The sequence below is a fragment of the Neomonachus schauinslandi genome, chromosome 11 (assembly GCF_002201575.2).
Source record: "Neomonachus schauinslandi chromosome 11, ASM220157v2, whole genome shotgun sequence".
In the NCBI taxonomy this organism is placed as follows: domain Eukaryota; kingdom Metazoa; phylum Chordata; class Mammalia; order Carnivora; family Phocidae; genus Neomonachus; species Neomonachus schauinslandi.
Window position 1 is genome coordinate 41,216,652 of NC_058413.1, and position 21,199 is coordinate 41,237,850.

General features: G+C 37.4%; 1 protein-coding gene across 6 annotated transcripts in view; it reads left to right on the forward strand.

Moving 5' to 3' along the window:
* SOX6 (SRY-box transcription factor 6) overlaps nt 1-21,199 on the forward strand; it is a 594,109-nt gene that overhangs the window by 564,178 nt on the left and 8,732 nt on the right. For 4 of the 6 annotated variants that reach the window (XM_021685803.1, XM_021685805.1, XM_021685800.1 and 1 more), the window contains 2 exons: nt 15,193-15,426; nt 18,019-18,235. In XM_021685803.1, the coding sequence (XP_021541478.1) occupies nt 15,193-15,426; nt 18,019-18,235 (451 nt within the window). The remainder of the gene's footprint in view (nt 1-15,192; nt 15,427-18,018; nt 18,236-21,199) is intronic. The other 2 variants (XM_021685806.1, XM_021685801.1) reach the window with 1 other exon arrangement.

Genomic DNA, 21,199 nt, shown 5'->3' on the forward strand with positions numbered 1-21,199 from the left:
AGAAAGAAAGAAAGAAAGAAAGAAAGAAAGAAAGAAAGAAAGAAAGAAAGAAAGAAAGAAAAACAACTGTCAGCTGTCCCTGAAACTACCTTGCCCTCCATTTATTACAGCCTCATAAATCAATAATCCTAATCCTTTGTTATTCCAAATGAGTCTTTTATGAAAAGCTGATCCATAAATTCACAAGATAATGATCCCTTTCCTTTTTTTCTGGCCAGGACTGAGCAGCATCGTCTGGTTACAGTTTCCACATGTGGGAACTGGGGGATATGAAATGGTCTTTTGAGGTTGGGTCCTGTGCATATGTGATACATTTTAGCTCTTTATCATAGAGACTCTTTTGAATATTTTTAGCTTGGGGGCAGAAAAGAAGCTCCATGAAGTAGTAAATTGCACTCTCCAGCTAACTTGTGGGTTCATTTTATAACTACTCTGAAGAAAGGCCTGTGCGGTACAGGAAACATCACCAGGTATGGGGCAAGACTGGAAATGGAATAGTCATAAGCGAAGCACCTTCTATGTCCTAGGTACTGGAATAGACATTCTACTACTTGTCTTGCTGGTACTGCTGCTACTGTTTCTAACAGCAACTACTGCTTAGTGAGTGGTTCCTGGGTTCTAGTGGATGAGCTAAGAAATTTACATTCCTATTTAATCTTCACAAGGATCCTGCCAAGTAGAGATGATTAGCTCTCTTTTGTCAGGAGATGAGATTACCATTTAGAGAAGGGAAATAATTTTCCCAAGTTAGGAAAGGTCAAATGTACAGTTAAAACCCGGATTTAACGACATAGCATCTGAGCCATACTGACTCCCATTTTTCTCCAAGATGAGCTGATTGAGTTGCTTGCATTTGTTGGAGTAGCTTTTTCCTGTTGGTTTTCATTAAAAAGCAGGAAAAAATGAGAAATAGACACTTCTGAAAGTTTTTTTTTAATCTTTCAAACTGTACAAATATTAGGTACCTTTGAAATACTTTCACCAGATTCTTGGGGTGAAGATGTTTTGTTGGATCTTGGAAATGAGTTGATTGCCCAAAATCCTTCTCATATTATTTTCATACCATAACCTAATAAAAACATTTAGTTTCTACTGCACCCATGATCTGCATCTCTTATTCTAATAAAAGGCAAATTCCCTGAAACAAATGGAGAAGAGAAACCAATTAAATGAGTTTTATTGAGTTTTAAAAGCTAAGTCCAGATGCGATTGAAACAATTCAACTGACCATTTTAGAAATTAATTCTGATGACAAATGTGAAACTTAGGGGATAGTTACATCCGAGTTCCTTGTGATTTTGCCACTTACTAACTGTGAGGCTTGGTCAGTTTCACCTCTTTAAACCTCAGTTTCCTCATGTTGCATAAGGAATGTGAATTCGATGATCTTTAATATCCCTCTCATGTTAACATTCTCTTATTCTATTAGCATGTTTTATCTATTTCATAATGACTGTGCTATCTAAGGAAGCTCCATCGTACACCTGTTTGAATACATGGTCTAGTTGTATATATTTACACACACCCTACAACGCTAGAACAGCTTCCAGATTTAATATTTCCAAAAAGCTCAGATTTGCCCTACCATCCTTTCAAGATTTCCCAGGAAGTGGGGAAGCTGGGATTTCAGAATTGTGTGGTGTGGCAAGTCAATAAAAGAAGTCAGATTAGAACCAAAGATCTCTGAGTCCCAAACACTGATGGGTATATTTTCCCATCAAAGCCTTATTATTTTACAGGGCGCTCAAGTAAGGCAAGGTATTTAATAGGATATAATAAAATGGGATTTATTCAAAATCTAATTTCAGAAATTCCCAGGTTCTAAAGCAACATGTAGATATCTGAGTCTCACTCTAGAATTTTCACCATTGAAGATGTCCACTGCTCTCTACCTCTGAGTACTTACCTATGCCCACTTGTGTAGAATACCTTGGGGAAGCAGTTATGAATAAGACACAGTCATCCCTTACCGTTTTGGGTTGCACAGCCTCGGGAAGAAAGCGAGCACATACAACTAGTAATTTGGATAAAATATGATTAATGTTAATATAAAGGGATGCACAGGAGGCCATAGGAGCCTGCAGACTTAGCCCAAACTGACAGACCAGGCAAGACTGCATGGAGAAAACCAGCCCTGACATGAGTCAAAGAATAATTGATTGCAAGGTGGACAGGAAATCCTAGGAAAAGGGAAAGCCTGAATTCTTAGTATGAAACAACGTGCTGACTGGAGAACTAGAAGTAGTTCGGTATTAGAAAGTAAAACGCTTTGAAGTAGAGAAGGCAGAGGTGGAACTAGAGCATAGGTAGTTCCACCAGGACCAGGTCATGAAGAGCCTTACTAAGGACTTCATCTTTGGGGCATTAGGGAACCATGGACAACTTTTAAATATAGGAGTAGTCTGGTCAGGATTGCATTTGTGATGGATCACTCTGGATGAAATTAGGAAAGGTATTAAGTGGGGACTGGGGACACAAAGCTGGAGGGAGGCATATCAGTTAGATGGCTGGTATTTATAATAGTCCAGCGGGCCAAGGCAATCGATGAGTGACAAGGATGGAAACAAGAGGATGGGTTTAGTAGTATCTTTGTTAACTAATTCTGAGATTTGCTTCACCTTGGTTTATGCTCCTTAATTTCATGTAGAATCTATGGTAGTGTACTGAGTTGGCTGAAGCCAGAAGCTGCTGAGCAACATGAATTAATTTAGCCTCCCAGCTTTTTACCGGCCTCTGTATTCTCCAAGGGCATCTTCTTGAATCCGATCCTGGTTCTCCTGAAAACTTAGGAAGCCAGAAACTATTATTGTCTTACTGCATCCACAGTGGTCTCTGGTTCAAACTTAAATGATGTCTTTTTCTGGGCTCAACAGCTTGTAAGCTTTTCTCCTGTGCATACAAATAGCAAATAGATAATAAGTAGAATATTTGATGTTCTCTGTACTTTCGGGTCATTAAAATAAAGAATCACAGAAGTTATCCCAGTTGCCCTTGGATCCTATAGTTGAAACAAGATAAGGTCTCTGTTTGGCTATGTGTGTAAAGCAAATGTAACTTGAGAATTAAAAAAAAAAAAAAAAGTAAACATGGGCACCAAAACTGAAAGCAAGAGACTCTTGAAACTACAGACCTGGTATATCACTGGTTAGAATTTCCTTCATTTTGCGAAGCCACGAGCCACATGCATCAGCTCACCACAAAGTCATTAAGCCTTTTTAAGCTCAGATGAAAAACATTAACAAATACCACAAAAGGCTTTAGTATAGCCCCTTTGTTCATTCACATATGGCACTTTATAACTCCTGCGCCACTCTGGTCGTGTGTTTGTTTAAGCTGCCTCCATCAGGCTGGTCCTGAAAGAACAAAAGACATCTTGAGCAATCCTAAGCAGGAAATGGGCTAATCTAAACATGGTTTGTGACACTTTAAGTAGAATAGAAAGGGGAGGGATTGATTAGTCATTAATGTCCAATTGGCTCCATATGGATGTTGCAATAATAAAGCCTTTTTTCAGAGCAGTAGCAGAGTTATTGAATTAGAGGTTTATGTTTCCTCAGAGCTGACCTTAGGGAATTCCCTTTTGGTTCTTCTTGTTGATCTTTTAAAGAGAATGGAGTTTCCAATAGGAAAAAAAATAGAAGCCTTACCCACGATAACACTTGCTCATAATCCTGCAACTCAGGAATGCATTAATTTAGCATCGTTTTAATTCCTGCTATAATTTCAGTCCTTCATGCTTTCTTTGCATGCTCTTGCATCTATGGTGGGGCAGTCTATCAGAAACCAATTAGACAGTGGCATGAACTTCATAACTGGTAATGGGCTCCTCTAATGTGCTTAGCTGTGGCAGAGAAATGGCATCCTTACAGGGGGGAGAGTAATGTTCCAGCCCAGGAATGGTGGGCTTTAAAATTCAGTTATTTCAGATCACAGAATAGTGACTGGGGTAGCTTTGGTGTAGGGGAAATGAACTACACTGCAAGTCAGAAGACCGAAGTTCTAGATCTGGCTCTGCCCCTTATGAGCAGCATACTGGCATCTGGTTATTCCAGAGGAAGCTAACGCAACCTCTCTGAGCCTTGGTTTTCTCCTCCATAAAGTGGGGCAAATATATCTACCCCCTTACTGATTTCAAAGAATTGTAAAGAGGATCCAGATAACATATTTACTGAAAGCACTTTGTAAATATTATTGTATGTAAAATTACTTAGCACACATTGTATGCCTGTCCTGGAAACTGACCTCCAACCTGGTCTAGTGAAATGTCTGTTTCCAAAATACTCAATGGAAGTTTTTCTTTATATACAATATCTATCTATCTATCTATCTATCTATCTATCTATCTATCTATCTATCTAGGTTATTCAGTGAATTTTTTGCTATAAAGTTCAATAGTTGAAGTAAGGTATTTGTTTTTAGTGGGATTAAAGAAGGTAATTCTTTGCTAACCTATCTAGCTAAACTTGTATAAAAGACATAGAGAGCAGACCACAGTCTTCACCCCTGGCATCCCTTCTCAAAAGATGAACGCATCACTTCTCTAATGATTAAGACTCTTGCTCAGCCATGGAATGTATTTTCCTGCCAAGTAAACCACTAGGATAGTCCAATTGTTTTGTGTTTTATTTTGTTCTGTGTTTGTAAGAAGAAATCAAATTTGAATTCCAAGCAGCCTTCTTATAATGAAAGTAAGTTCACTTTCTGGCAGTAAGTGGAATGAGAAGTTTGCAGAACTTCCATAATCAGAGAGAGACAGCTGTCAGCCATTTCTACAACACTGTGCATTAGGCTTCTACAATAGTAAGATAGATTTGGTGGGATAAACATGGTGAAATTAATACCTTCTATCTTTCCTAATTTTTCAAGCCCCCTTCTGAAATTCCTTCATCTTCTATATTTTTGTTTCTGATGCACTCATTATCATTATTTCTATTAACACAAATAAGGGACTATTAACTATATCATGTAACTCTTTCCAGAATCCCACAGGAGAAAATCAACTATTCTATTGATAGACTGTAATAGCCTAACATATTGTGATTGCCAAGCAATCCAATGGTATATATTTATGTTTCTTTTTATTAAGAAGCTTTTTTGCCGTTCTTAATATATATTTTTTAATTTTCATTATTGTTATTTATTTATTTTTTAGTTTTTTGGTAAATGAGACCAACTTTTTGAGTTCACAATGGCCTGAATATGCCATAAACTCAGGTCCACAGAGAAGAAAAACCTTTCAGGAAAAGATCCCTTTTGTTTGTTTGGCTTTCTATTTTATTTTGGTTCTTTTTTTTAACTAAGAGTTAAAACAATTTTACTTTGAATAGTATCCCCTTGTATGGCTATACCACAATTTGTCCATTCTCCAGTTATTTTCAGTTTTTGGTTATGATGAATAAAACTGCTATGATATTCTTACATAAATCTATTTCTGGACAAAGTTTTTATTTGTTTTGGGTAAGTACCTAAGAGTGGAAATGCTAGTCATTGGTAGTATATATTTTACTTTATAAGAAACTGCCAAACTGTTTCCCAAGATGGTTACACCATTTTACACTTTCACCATCAACATATTAGAGTTCCAGTTGCTCCATATTCTTGCCAATGCGTAGTGTTGTAAGCCATTCTAGTGGGTGGGAAGTGGTATCTATTGTGGTTTTAATTTCTATTTTCCTGATGACTAATGATATGTAACACCTTTTCATGTGCTCATTGGCCATAACTATATATATATATTACATTCCTAATAGCATCAGAAAATGAAATACTTGGGAATAAATTGAACCAAAAAAATTGCATAAGACCTCTGCACTAAAAACAGTACATTTGTTAGTTAAATTAAAGAAGACCTAAATAAATAGAGGAATACACCATGTTCATCTTCTGTTTTGTAAAGTGTTCGTGCCTTTTACCCATTTTTAAATTAGATTGTTTTTCTGTAGAAGTTCTTCATATATTCTTGATACAAGTTCTTGTCAGATATGTGTATTATGAATATTTCTTCCCAGTCTGTGCTTTGACATTTCATTTTTTAAACAACTTTTGATGAGCAGAGTCTTAATTTGATAAAGTTCAACTTATCATTTTTCTTGTATAGTTATTTCTTTATAGGCTACCTCTAAGAATCTTTACTTACTCCACGGTCACTAAAATGTTCTCTTATGTGTTCATTGAGTTTTTCCTTTGGTTTTTTTATGATTCATCTCAAATTAATTGTTGGGGGTAGTATGTGATAAGAGGTCAAGGTTTATTTTTTTCCACATATTTATCCCCTTGTTTTAGCACTATTTGTTGAAAAGACTATCATTTCCTACTTTAAGAGCCTAAGTCTTCATTGAAAATTGACCGTATATGTGAGGGTTTAATTCTGGACTCTTGAATTCTGTTCTAGTGGTCTATTTGTCTATGTTTATACCAATATCATGCTGTCTTTTTTACTCTAGTTTTTAAAAATGTCACATTTTTACTCTAAGTCTTGAAATCAAGTACTTTGAATCCTCCAACTTTTTCCAGTTTGTTTTGGCTGTTCTCACTGCTTTATTTTTTATATAAATTTAAAAATCAACATGTTAATTTCTTAAAAAATTATCTTTTGGCGATTTTTTTATTGGGATTGGGTTGAATATAGAGATAGATTTGGGAAGAATTAACATTTTTTTTTAAAGATTTTATTTATTTATTTGAGACAGAGAGAATGAGAGAGACAGAGAGCACATGAGAGGGGGGAGGGTCAGAGGGAGAAGCAGGCTCCCTGCCGAGCAGGGAGCCTGATGCGGGACTCTATCCCGGGACTCCAGGATCATGACCTGAGCCGAAAGCAGTCGCCCAACCAACTGAGCCACCCAGGCGCCTGGAAAGAATTAACATCTTAACCATATGGACTCTTCTGATCTATGAACATGGTGTATTCCTCTATTTATTTAGGTCTTCTTTAATTTAATTGACAAATGTATTGTTTTTAGTGCAGAGGTCTTGCACACTTTTTGGGTTCAATTTATTCCCAAGTATTTTATTTTCTGATGCTATTAGGAATGTAAACTTAAAAAAATTTTTCTAGTTATTTGCTGCTAGTATATAGGAATACAGTTGATTTCTGTATTTTTATATTGTGTATTGCAATGTTGCTAAACTCACTAGTTTTAGTAATTATTTTGCAGAGTCCTTAGGATTTTCTTTGTAAACAATTATCTATGAATACAAATAACATTACTTATTCTTTTCCAATCTGTATGCTTTTTATTTCTCTACCTGCAGAAGAGTGTTGATAAGCAATGGTGAGAGTAGACATCCCCTGCCTTCTTCATTCTTAGGGGAAAGCATTCAGTAGTCCGCTAATAAGTATGATGTCCTACAGGTTTTTCTTAAACGCCCTTTACCAGACTGAGGAAGTTCTCATCTGTTACTAGTTTCCTGAGAGTTTTTAACATGAGTGGGTATTGAATTTTGTTAAAACCATTTTCTGAATCTATTGTGATGATCATGTTTTTTCCCTTTCTTTTGTTATATAGTGAATTACATTGCCTGATTTCAGATGTTAAATTACTTACATTCCTGAGATAAATCCTACTTAGTCATGATTTATTATCTATTTTACATATTGCTGGCTTTAATTTGTTAATATTTTATTAAGAATTTTTGCATTTATGTTCAAATCTTTGTCAGAGTATAATGCCACCTCATAAAATAAATTTGGGGAATGTTCCTTTTACCTCTACTTTCTTAGTTTATATAAAATTTTTTTACTTTTTCCTTAAACATTTGAAAGGATTACCAGTGAAACCATTGGGACTGGAGGTTTCTTCATGAGAAGGTTGTTGGCTATAAATAATAGTTTCTTTATTGGCTATAAGAGTATTTAGGTTTTCTATTTGTTCTTGAGTGAATTTTAGTAGTTTGTGTCTTGTTCATTTTATCTAAGTTGTCAAGTCTATTGGAATTAAGTTATTCACAATAATCTTTTATTATCCTCTTAATGTGAGTAGTATCTATAGTAAAATCCCCTCTTTCAATCCAAATATTGGTATTTTTGTTTTCTCTCTTTGTTGATCAGTCTTACTAGGGGTTTATCAATTTTATTGAGCTTTTAAATTACTAACCCTTGGCCTGGGCGCCTGGGTGGCTCAGTTGGTTAAGCAACTGCCTTCGGCTCAGGTCATGATCCTGGAGTCCCGGGATCGAGTCCCACATCGGGCTCCCTGCTTGGCTAGGAGCCTGCTTCTCCCTCCCACTCTCCCCCCTCTCATGTACTCTCTCTCATTCTCGCTCTCTCAAATAAATAAATAAAATCTTAAAAAAAAATAAATAAATAAATAAATTACTAACCCTTGGCCTTGTAAATTGTCTTTATTGTGTTTGGTTTACATTTCATTGATTTCAACTCTTTATCCATTGTGAAAATCTCTGATTTTAGTTGGATTAGTTAATTTATTCATATTTAATGTGATTATTGAATTTGATGGGCTTAAGTCTTGTAATTTGCTATTTGTTTTCTCTTTGTTCCCTCAGTTTTTGGCCTTCTGTCTTTCTTTTCTTTCCTTTGAGTTAATTGAATCCTATTAATATTAAGGTTTTATTTCTTTAGAGCAGTGTAAGGTTCACAGTAGAACTGAGGGGAAGGTATAGGGATTTCCCTTTCCCCAGACATGCATAGCCTTTCCCATTATCAGTACACCCCAGGAGAGTGGTACATTCAATGGGTGGATCCATCTTGACATATGATGACCCAAAATCCATAGTTTATCTTAGTGTTTACTCTGGGTATTGTACATTCTATGGTTTTGTACAAATGTAAAGTAACATATATCCATCATTATGATATCATGCAGAGTATTTTCACTGCCCTAAAAATCCTCTGTGTCCTGTCTCATCATCCCTCCTTCTCTGACACATGGCAAAACCACTGATCTTTTTACTGTCTCCTTTTGAGTCCTTTTTCAGTCTTCCATTTGAATTATTCTATTGACATTTTAGCTATACCTCTTTATATTTTGTTTAGTTGTTGTTTCTAGTGATTTACTATAAATCCTTAATTGAGTCTTCTTATAGTTAAAATTATACCACTTTTCACAAATAAAGCAATCTTTAGCAATTTAATTCCATTTGCTACCCTTATCCTTTGTGCTAATGTGCCATTGTTCTCACATGTTTTACCTAGTTCATATGTTATAAATCCCACACTAGTGTTATATTTTATATTAAGTAGCCCCTTGTCTTTGAAAAACATTAAAAATCAGCTGCTTATTGATGAAATACAGAGAAGAAAACAAAGTTGTTGTTTTTTTAAGTCACATATTTACCATTCTTAGTGCTCTTCCTTTCTTCCTATATAAGTTTCTGTCAGATGTTCTTTTTCTTCATCTTGAATAATTTCCATGAGTATCTCTTTTGGTATGGGTGTGCAGGTAATACATTTTTTTCAGCTTTCATTTATCTGAAAATGTATTTAATATTTGTTTTTGGAGCATATACTCACTAGGTAAATCTCTGAACTGACTTACTTAATTTCAGCATTCTAAAGATGTTCTATAGTCTTCTGGCCTTCATTGTTTCTTATAATCAGCGATCATTTATGTTATTATTACCTTGTATGTAATATACTGTATATTGTAATATATCCTGTTTCTCTGGAACTTTCCCTTTGTCTTTGTTTTTCAGCAGTTTGGCTAGTGTCTAGGTTTTCTTTGAGTTTATTCTTTCTGCATTTATCTGAATGTCTTGAATCTGTAAGTTGATGATTCTCACCAAGTTCCAGTAATTTTCAACCAGTGTTTCTTCAAATATTTTTCAGTCATGATTCTCTCTCTTCTTTTTGGAACTTCAATTACACATATTTTAGGACACTTAATAGTGTTCTACATATTGCTGAGTCTGTGTTTATGTTCTTAGTTTTTTTATTCCCTTAGTTTTTGAGACCAGATAATTTCTTTTGTTGTATTTTCAAGTTCACTGACCCTTTATCTGCACTCCAAACTTCCGTGAAATCCAATCAGTGAATTTTCATCTCAAATATACTTTTCAGTTCTAGAATTTCCATTTCTCTTTCAAGTTAACTTTCTCTGCTGAGTTTCCCCCCAACCCTGTCTATGTATTCATTATGACAATCTTTTCTTTTAAGTTCTCAAACATGTTTATAATGGTTACCTTAAAGCACTTGTTTGCTAATTACACTATGTGAGTCATCTCAGTTTCTCTTTCTGTTGAGGTTTTATTTGTTTGTTCTGTTTTGTTTTGTTGTTTTTATCTCTAGGTCGTATTTTAGTGGTTGTTTGCACAACTTGTAGTTCTTTACTATATATTGTACATTGCAGATTATAAGTGGTAGATTTATTATTAGCTCATTAGTAATCATTGAGACTATTCAGAGAGAATTTCTCATTTAGTTTCCATTTTGATGTCTCCTTGAATATATTTGTTCATGTCACTACCCTGCTTAAAAACCTTAAAGACTTCTTGGCTTGGCATTCAAGGTACTTAGCAGTCTGTCTCCTATTTACATTTCTAATTTCATCTCTTAGTACGCCTCTATTTTTTTCTATAAGCCCAAGCATAGCCAGCTTCTTTTTATACCCTAAAACCTTACCAATCTTTTGTGACTTTATTCACACTAATTCTCCAGCCTAGAATACTTTCAAATTCATACCTGCTGGTAAATTTTTCTTCTTCCTTTAAGATGCTGCTCAAGCACCAGGGCATCTCTGAGGCCTCCCTGATCGTCATCTCTGTTCATTCCAACAAAATCAATAGCTTCTCTTCTCTGCTTTCATAGTCTTTTTAAATTACTTTTGTTGGCACTTATACTGTTTTGTAATCTCCTATTTATGTGTCTGTTTCCCTCACTGGACCAAATCCCTTTAAAAAAGGCACATGTGTTATCATTCTTTGTAGACCCAATCACAACGTTGGGTCTATCTGAAATTTGTCACAAGTGTTTGCTGAATTAGTGCATAAATAAATGATTACTAGGCACATTATAGAATTAGCCAAAGTTTTTCCTTAGGGAGAACTTTATATATATACACATACCAAACACTTACTCATTCACTCACATAACCCTTGGAATTTACCCAGGAAGGGGGCCTCTCTAGGATTAGTTCAGGACCATTGCCATAGTCTCTGATGGTTACACTGGCCTTTCCAACCCACCTGGAAAAACTCAACTTTCTGTCTTCTCTTTAAATCATTTAAATCACAGATTTCTAAGGAAGTCTTTGCCTTGGCAATTTCTCTTCTCTCCCCATGGACTATCTTTCTTTGTCTAACTGAAAGTTGGTCTTTACCCAAACTATGATATGGGAAGACAAAAGATGAATTCATCAAACCAAGCCCCCTGGGGAAGCTGAAGAGAACAGGAATTCCTGGAGTGCAGGGAACACAGCTTTCCCATGGTGCCTAGTGTGGTGGTGTTGACCTGCTGGCCTGCCAGGAACTGTCGTTTAGGATTACTACTGCTTTTAATTAAGGACACTTAGGTCAGCCTGAAAGCAGTGGTTTTTAGGTACATAGCTTTGGGTCTGGGCTTTTTCGAACTGCTTTCCATGAGGAGCTACATCGTGAACAGTGAACTCACAAATGATTCCTCTGCTCTTAAAAGTAAATGAGGCTGCCTCATAGAATTGTGAGACAGTCCCTAGGACAATTCTGGATTCTGACACAGAACATTGGCTATTTTAGAATGAAGTGCTCTTTTTTTGAATGAAGCAGTATGAAGTCACGCTTGAAATGTAGATTTTAATTATAACACAAGGTGGATTTTAGGCTTCAACTATTCAGACTAATAGCACACCTTTTGAAAACAATTCTGTAGTAGTCTATAGAATTTTCCTTATGTGTTTAAAAAAGCTTACATAATATACAATCTTCATTTTAAAACTTCTGAATTTATACACACATACCCAGTGGTCTGTATTTCTACTGCTGCAGCAATAATTCCTTAACCATTTTGTTTCATGAAGCAAAGTTTAGGGAAGCTAAGGAACACTTTCTAAATATTCTTTTGGCTTTGTGCCCTAAATATGTTCTTAAAATTCTGACTCTGATCAGAAATCTGATCGGGTCTGGTTTAAAAGTGGTTTCAAACCTTGGCCTCCCTGGATAAGTCTCTTCTTCTCAAATCTTGGTTCATTGATATAACAGTCCTAGTTTAGGTCAGGATGTCCCCATTCATTTTTCACTTGACTTTCCTTAGAAGAGAGGAGAGGAGGCAAGAAAAAAGGGATGCATGCCTGCCTTGGAGCATTCCTATTTTCCATTTCCTAATTCACATTTTTATACTTTGTACTGTACTGTGCTTGAATTTCTAAATTTATGGGAACATTTATTGTGAGTCCTAGATATCTGCTGTGTAATTAATTCACTGTCAGTGTCATGTAGACTGTATGTACTATGGGAGAAAGGGGCAAGGTCAATATAGGGTAGTTGGTGGGGTGGGACCTGAGTCTATTCCTTGGAAAAGAGTAGAATTTAGTAAGACAGAAGGGAATAGGAAGCCTATGTTAAGACTGAGGTATGGAATGAGAGAGAGATGGGGCCTATGTAAGACATGTCTGGGAGAATCAGTTGGTATGGAGTAGAAGATCTACTTAAGACCAAGGTCTAAAAATCCACCATGATTTCTCTCAGTCCATCAGAGAGTAAAACTTCCCATTCACAATGAAATACATCTTTTAAATGAATAAATAAATGGAAGCTGACTATTTGGTTTTGCTAGAGGTGGAGAGAAGGCTATGACAGTAAAAGCAGATCTCAAATGTTAATCACCTGTGGCATAGTAGTTAACTTAGAATAATATTGAAATGTTTTTGTATCTGACATTCTCCACAAGCCTGTCTCCTTTTATGTGTATGCATGCAAGTATATAAATTGCTGAATCCATGTCAGTTGTAAAGTAATGGCACTGAGGGCATCATAAATTACCATGGTGATCCTCAGGAGAAGACACTGTCGTATCTGAATGAGTGTTTCACTTCCAGAGTAATGTATGCCTTCATCTGGCCCAGCAGTCAGCATATTGCCCTGTGTTGATGGATATTGTCAGCTGGAAGCTACACTACATTTCACTGCACAATAAACATGGCTGTCAAACCCATATAAAGTGAAATCAATTTATCCTGTATGGTCAGTGCATTTTAAATGAAATTAATGTACTGTGGGTATGGTGGCAAAAAGGTAGCAGATTAGTTATGCATCTTGGGATCTGAGACTTTTCAGGTAAGGGATCATTCTGTCTAGTAGGCTGAAAAGAAGGGATGTTTATAAAATATATTATTTTTGCATGGTCTTCAAATAGTGGCCCCTCCGCCCTCTTTCATGTTTAGAAAAGAATTGATAATATTAGCCAGTTAGGCCCTTTTATCCTGTCTTTTGTTTGCTATAAATGATGATCATATTTGTCAAATAATAGTGCACTTTAATGTTCTAATTTATTACTAGCTCTGACACAAACAAATTTCTACTTAATCAAGGTATCTAGAAATAGAGTAGAAGGGCCAGAGATTGATTGGGTCATGTTGTTCCTGTATAATCACTCCACTGAGCTGAAAGGCTTTACTTTTTCCAGAAAGTGGAAATGTTGGTTTTAATGTATATTTTGCTGCTAAACTTTTGGGAGTAGGCTTTCCTGTTTATGCAGCAAAAACCCTGACTGAGCCCATCAGTCCAAACACTTTACATTTAGCTATAGAAGTTTTTCAATCTATAGGGGGATATTTAGTAGATGCCACATTGCAGAGCATACTTCCGTGTGTCATGCTAGTAGGATTCATGAAAACAAGCAAGAGCTATGTTCATTCATTTATTCATTCATTTATCCAATCATTCATTAATTTAACACAGTTTACTAATTACAACTCTATATGCCAAGTGCTTTCCTAGAACCTAGGGATACCACAGTGAACGAGAGCCAGTTCTTGCCATATTCTCAAGGAGATTTCAATCTAGTATGTTACTAGCTAGAGTCATCTCTTCAGAAATGATAAAATATCAGAGATTTAGATAGAGTTTCATGGGGGAATGTTTAGGAACTACTCTTAAGCAGCAGAAAAACGTATCAGGACCCTTGAAATAAATGCCTTTTAGTCTACTAGTTTGCATAGAAGTTGAAAACCAATCTTTTACTTAATAAATATTTATTGAATATCTATTATGCAGGAAATCCTGGGGATACAAGAATGAGTACAACATAAACACCAACTTTAGGGGTTTCATATTCCTGGGGATGGAGTGGAAAGATTAGAGAGAGATAGTCACATAAACAAGTAATTACTTTGGAGCATGTAGCATAAAAGAAAGAGGAATGAAAGCAGCCCAGGGAACATCATTGCAAATGCTGTTCCTATGGCCTGAATTACCCTTCCCATCTGTCTTTACAGCCCTGCCCTATTCACGTGCTGATCTTTATTCATCCTCCACGACAGAGGTTAGACATCGCCTCTCCTAAGAGGCACTAGCCGACTGTCTTGTCGGATGCCCTCTTGGCACCCTGCTTTACTTCAGTATCACAACACTGATCGTACACTCTGTGATAATTGCCTGGGGTCTGTACCCCCTCTGATCTGTGTGCTCCCTAAAAGCAGGGTCTGTTTTATTTACCTTTGCATCCCCAACCCCTGGCATAATGCCTCACTCAATGATTGCTCAATTAATATTTTGTATTGAATTAATTAATTCGTGAAACACACCACATTCTAATAGGCCTTGAAGGATGAGTGGGACTTGGTGGGATTTCATGAAGAAGGAGGAGAAGGGGCTTCCAGGCACTGAGAGGGGCACTGGACAAGGCATAATATTGTGTGAGAGAATGGTATTTGAGGTAAAGAGATAGTTTGAAGTGCTGCAGTTTTTGGCAAATGAGGCTAAAATGATAGGTGGGAGCCTGCTTTTGAAGGGAGGAATCACAACAGGAACGGTTACTGTAAAATAAAGCCAGTCATTGCTAAATCACCACCTGCATTTTTATTGTAGTAAAAATGTACTAGGTGTATAAAAACATACAAAATTAATTCTGCCCAGTGTGTCTTTGAGGCCTCCATCAGAAGGGCCTATACAATTGTCATTTGAAACACTCTTCCTCCAAGAGTCACTTAAAAAGAAGAGAAGGGCCTCGGGAAAACAGCTGAACCAGGCGGCAAGCTGTGTTACGTTACTCAGATAATAACGCTTTGCACCCATCTTGTTCTTCCTGCCCTGACGTTACAGGAAGTAAAGCAATGAATGGCTCTGCAGCTAAACTACAGCAGTATTATTGTTGGCCAACAGGAGGCGCCACTGTGGCTGAAGCGCGAGTCTACAGGGATGCCCGCAGCCGGGCCAGCAGCGAGCCCCACATCAAGCGACCAATGAATGCTTTCATGGTTTGGGCGAAGGATGAGAGGAGGAAAATCCTTCAGGCCTTCCCCGACATGCATAACTCCAACATTAGCAAAATCTTAGGTGAGTGCAGTCTCTGATGCTGACCTTCTACCCCCCCGGGTGCCCCGAGAGTGGAAAACAGGGGCATCACCTGACACCTCAGGGAGACTGTGGTTTGCAGACATTAGGTGTAGCTCAGCAAGCTGCCTCGGGAGTCTTCGTCATCATCTCTGTGTCCATTTAGGTTTAGGGGTTACACATCCACTGGTGCCAGGGAAGGACTGACTAAAAATTTATTGTACAGTCTGTTATATACTGTGACTTTGGCCACTCGGAGAGGTCACTGCTAAACAGGAACCATGGAGACAAGCTTTATCCCCTCTTATTCAGCCTTCAATCCATAAGTTGCTGCGAAACCTCAGAAATGCGCACAGATCCTACAGTTCTCTGCTTCAGGGTTCTTGGGTTCCTGTGTCCCTCTGAAAGACTCATCAGGACCTGGGGTGAGCCCCCAAATAGTGTGAAATTCCTGAAGTGTTGAACAGTGCCTCAAATGATAACTTTAAAACTTGTAAAATGAAACTGCATTTACTTTAATAAGATATGACTAGTTCGGATTTCAGAGCAGAGACTTGAACACACAGACCACAGGGCAGAGGCCCATTTTGTGGTCAATTGCCAGGGTGATTCTCCCGCTTCTCAGGATTAAACTCAAGCCTTGTTCTGTGAGCGTAAAGCTTGCCTAGTGCGGATGATACAGTTTGGAATTATTGTGTTCAACATGTTGAACATATTTTATTCAATATGCAGCATTACAGTCAACATGTTTCCTCTTTAAAAAGAAAAAACACAGAAGGCACTGTTCTATTTAAGCTGTCATGATGTGACAAAATCTCAAAAGGAGCCGTTTAAGATGCTGAAAAACATTAGAGACTTAAACTGTGGTTTTCGTTTTTTAAATGTTTTGTTCAAAAGCAATAAATATTTAACCTTGTAAATATCGGTGATCTGGACATACACAAATACACATGTTTTGTCACTGTATAAATAATTTAACTTGATTCAGAGACATGGGGAGGCAGTAACCTCAAAGAAAATTTAAAACATACATAAGATCAAATAGTGGTGAAATGTTAAAAAAAATAAGTTTTTCCCTTTTGATTTTTGAATTTCAAGATGGATACTAAATGTCATTACGATTAAGCGGGGTGTCATTTTTAGGATTTCTGAGATATGTGCAGGGATAGTGTTATTCCTTTTCAACTTAAGTACCTTTCAAACCAAAATGCTCCTCATGGATATATTAAATTTTTTTTTTCTAGTTAATAGACATTTAAAAGAAAATCAGTGTTTCTCTGTCCTTGAAGTTTGATACCTAACTTTGGAATTTTCTTTTTTTTTCTTTTTCTTTTTTCTTTCTTTCTTTTTCTTTTTTCTTTTTTTTTTTTTTGCCATTTTAATAGCAGCATGAGTAGGCTCTTAGATGGGCACAGAACCTCTCTGTTTCCATTTTGGCAGCTGTGGGGAATCTATATTATTGGTGTGCATTCTGTGAAAAAAAATTATTAAGAACATAGTAAGTGTATTCATGAAAATATACACTTTAAAGCACAAGCATTTCAAGAGCACCAAGAATCCCCTGTGAACTGGGGCTTTAAGCTACTGGGAGTCAGCAGAACCCAGAGAAGCCGATCTGCATAGACTGTCTACACAACTTTTGCACAACAATCAGGAAAGAACAGGGATGGATGTGCTATTAAAGCAGACCAGGATATTGCTGGCTACAGAGAATATTTGTACAACTTTCCATTTGTTTATGTATGAAAAATCTCCACTGAAGAATAGCTAACATCCAGTCAGCACAGCTGTTACTGCTTTATTCACCAGCGAGACACAAAAATGCAATTTGATACATGTAAAAAACACATCCCTTCTTCGTCAAGTGTTTAGATAATTCTTTATAAACAATATTAGAGAAGTGAATACTTTTCCTTCTTCCTCTATAAACCACATTAAAAATTTTTGTGCTGTCATTGGTACAGCTTTGAATGAACGTTTATAGTACTTGAAAATGGTATATAGAATTCCAACTGTACCTTCCGGTTTGAAAGCTAGAACTTCTTAGGTAGGGTTTAGGCTTTTTAATTACCCTGGGCCAGGGGAGATGGTGTGCACAGTGGGTTTTTATATATGGAAGGATATCAACATCTGCTGACATCTTATCACAGAGTAGCTTCCCTAAAGATGCTTGGACAAGGGTGGGAGATGTTTGAATCTTTGGAACCAGGAGAGCTTTTTCTGAGAATCCCATCCGCCTTGAGAGTATGCTTTGGAAGTTTAGGTTTTTCACCCTTTGAGAGAGATAGACAGATAGATGGGGGAAGGACCTTGGTGTTGGGGGTGATCTATAAGCAACAGACATGTTTTAAAACAATATACCTTTTGTAGCACCAGCTTGAAGCTATCGACAGAAATAATGTAATAAATGTATCACATGCAAAATTATTCTTTGCTCTTTACATCTATAAAAGACTACTTGGGAGGCTCAGTGATATGTGGTGGTAGGAGCTACCCAGAACACAGGTGAGTGACGCAGCGGGACGGTATATACAGTATTTGCCAGCAACATGTTGCCTTGACCACTTGGGTACTGAAGGCTGTTTTTATGTTTAGGGTCTCGCTGGAAATCCATGTCCAACCAAGAGAAGCAACCTTACTATGAAGAGCAGGCCCGGCTAAGCAAGATCCACTTAGAGAAGTACCCGAACTATAAATACAAACCTCGACCGAAGCGCACCTGCATTGTTGATGGCAAAAAGCTCCGGATCGGGGAGTATAAGCAACTCATGAGGTCTCGGAGGCAGGAGATGAGGCAGTTCTTTACTGTGGGGTGAGTGTTTCAGAATGTAGCCACCTGGACTTTCCCTTCCCAGTAGGAAACCGCAGGATGGCTACCGGCAGTGTGTTTGGGAAGATTAGGGAAGGGAGGAGATGGAGACCTTGGCTGTGGTGATCTTTGCAGTGTCACACACACATACACACACACACACACACACAGAGTCTTGCAGCCTGGCTCCTGCTCAACAGCTCAAAACAAACCTGGTCACCCCTCTCCTTGTTTCCCGAACTAATCTAAGATGTTCCGTGCCCACACACAAAGTTGCTGGTAGTTTATTTAAGCAGACATACAGGGAGAAGGAATAAAAAATAACTTCAGAAATCCCCAGAAGCTTTCCAGCTTCTCTGGGTGGTGCTTCTGATTCTAATCACAATAGTCTGCTTTTGTTGTGGGATCTCCCACAAGATAATTGGCCTTGACATTGGTTAGAGGACTTCATTTTTGGCATAAGATCCAGAACTCCTGTTGCAGTAAGTTATTCTGTGGTGGAAGCAATAACAATGTGGATTTTCTTGCTTAAATCAGAAACTAGACATGTTTTTGGTATCTTCAAGTCTGATTTCATGTCATTTTGTTTAAAAATTAGGTAATAGATTTCTGGTATAAATTTCGACTTGGCTGACTGGCTGTCTGCATTGAAAAGAGGCTCCTTGTAACCACAGCAGTTGGGATAAGTGGGGGTGCAGATGCCTGTAGGTTCCAGCATGCCCAGGCTGAGGAGCACAGGGGGTGACAAACCAGAGGACCTTTCTGGAGGCACTGGCCTGAGGCAGCTGCAATCCGATTGGGAAGATACTTGGGAGAGGCCTTAAGAGAGAGGAGTAAGGAAAAAGGCAGCTGGATTCACTGTTAACCAGGGGGAGCATGGAGGAGCTATTATATGGCAGGGAAATGGGACAGCTTCCCCTGCAGGTGAGGAAAGATGTGCCTTAGAGGAAAAGTAAAGAGCTGTTTATTTTTAAGGGCACTAAAAAATAACATCACGGAATAGAAAGTTGGTTTCGGAAGCATGTGTTTAGAAGCATAAAATTAATTTGGAATAGTAAATAGAACACACACACACACAAAAAGGGCCGGTGAAAGCAGTCTGGGTCATGAATCTGTGCCCTACCCTAGAGAATTCTGGAGAGGAGCGTGGGCTCCAGAGTTTGACTGCTGAGGTTCAAGCACTGTGCCACCCACCTGGGCAAGTTATTGAACTTCTCTGAGCCTCTGTTTCCTCATGTACGAAATGAAATAAATAATAGCACCTATCTCGTACAATTGTAGGGAGGATTCAGTGAGGCAGTGCTTTTGAAAATACTTTTATAGTGCTTAGTACATTAGCAATAAAGGTGAGTTTTTATCATTACTATTAAATATGGATTTACTATCACAATAAAACTATATTTTAGATCATAGCAGAGAGTCAGTGAGTTTCTTTACACTGTGGCAGACCTTTTTCGAGGTAAAGGGAGGCTTAAGCTACTTCGTTATTTGAGAATCACAATCTATTAACAGATGAAGCCATGCCAAAATAGGTTTATCAAATCTTCCTGTATTATAAATGTTTGCATTTTTAAAAATAATGCTTTTAACACCGGAAGTACAGTGCAGTATAAGTAGGCTATTTACTGGCGATTTAGACGATTTATGAAAAATACCAATTCATAGTGCACTTTGAGAAGCACAGTCACATGAAACAAAATACACATTTATTTTAACTGTGTGATAAATGTCTTCTTTTAATTCTGTCTCTGAGACTGTATATAATCTCCTTTGAGCAGAGAATCAAAGTTTAAGTTTGAGATCCTTTGTGACTCCCACTCTTTTTTCATGTCATGTCTCTGTGTATCTAATGATACATAATGGGTGTCTTTTGCCATAATCTGGAAGGCTGTCAGAGGTACCATTTTAGTTCCCTGATACTTATTTGAAAATATGAGATGCAGTAATTCTATCTGATTTATTTTCCTTTACCAGAGGGTGCATTGAAGTAGCTCTGGATCAAAATACCTCAACACATGACAATGCAGGTCAAATTTTAAAAATTAAAACAACTCAACAGCATCTATCATTTAGTGTCCACTATATCCTATACACTAGACATTTTAGATATACAAATCACATATTCCTCTAAATAAATAATGACATGCAATCCTCTAAATAAGATAAATCAAGGTCCCGTGGCTGCCAAAAGGTGAGAAAGAATCAAGGTTTAATTCTGGGTCTCTGCCTCCATCATGCCTAACGACTGAGGAGTTGTCCTTACTCAGAACATGCCTCATCGCCCCATTCTGGCCTAGTTATGTGTGTGGCTGTGCCACTTGGAAAAGAGCTCCCAGGACCTTTGGTTGTGGTACGTGATGGCTTTAAAGGAGCTTTGAAATTGAGAGACTAAGGATCCTGTTCCTGGTAGTGTAGGGGTTCCTTTATGGAAGGGTCATTTTGGACCGTGGAGTGGGGTTACTGATGTGCAGGCAATGGCCGGAATGTCTTGTTCTTTAATTTTCAATGCTGAGTATTTCCCTCTGCCCAGCTTTGGTAATATTTGCAACCTAAAGCCAGGTATTATTTCTACTTAAGGATTAGTATTCTCTTTTAAGTAGTTGTATTTGATAGATTATCAACTCCCCGGGGTTCATCTTTGGAAATTCATCTTCATTAGATGTGAGGTTATTACAAGAGGGAAAAGAAACAAGAAATTCAAAGATTGCTATTGACTTCTTGAGGGAATGGGGGTGAGATCAATTTTTATAGCTGATTTTGAAAAGACCATCATAACTTTCGAGCCAATACAATGACATGTATCGCTCAGCATTGTCATGCATTTTACTGATGATACAACTAAAAGTTCAGTGAGTTAGATTTATTTTTTCCACTCAGCTATTATGAAGTAAATTTACCAATAATATGAATCAGAGTAAGGTTAGCTCTTACCTTAGATTTAACCCCTTTGATCGACAGGTTAAGTAT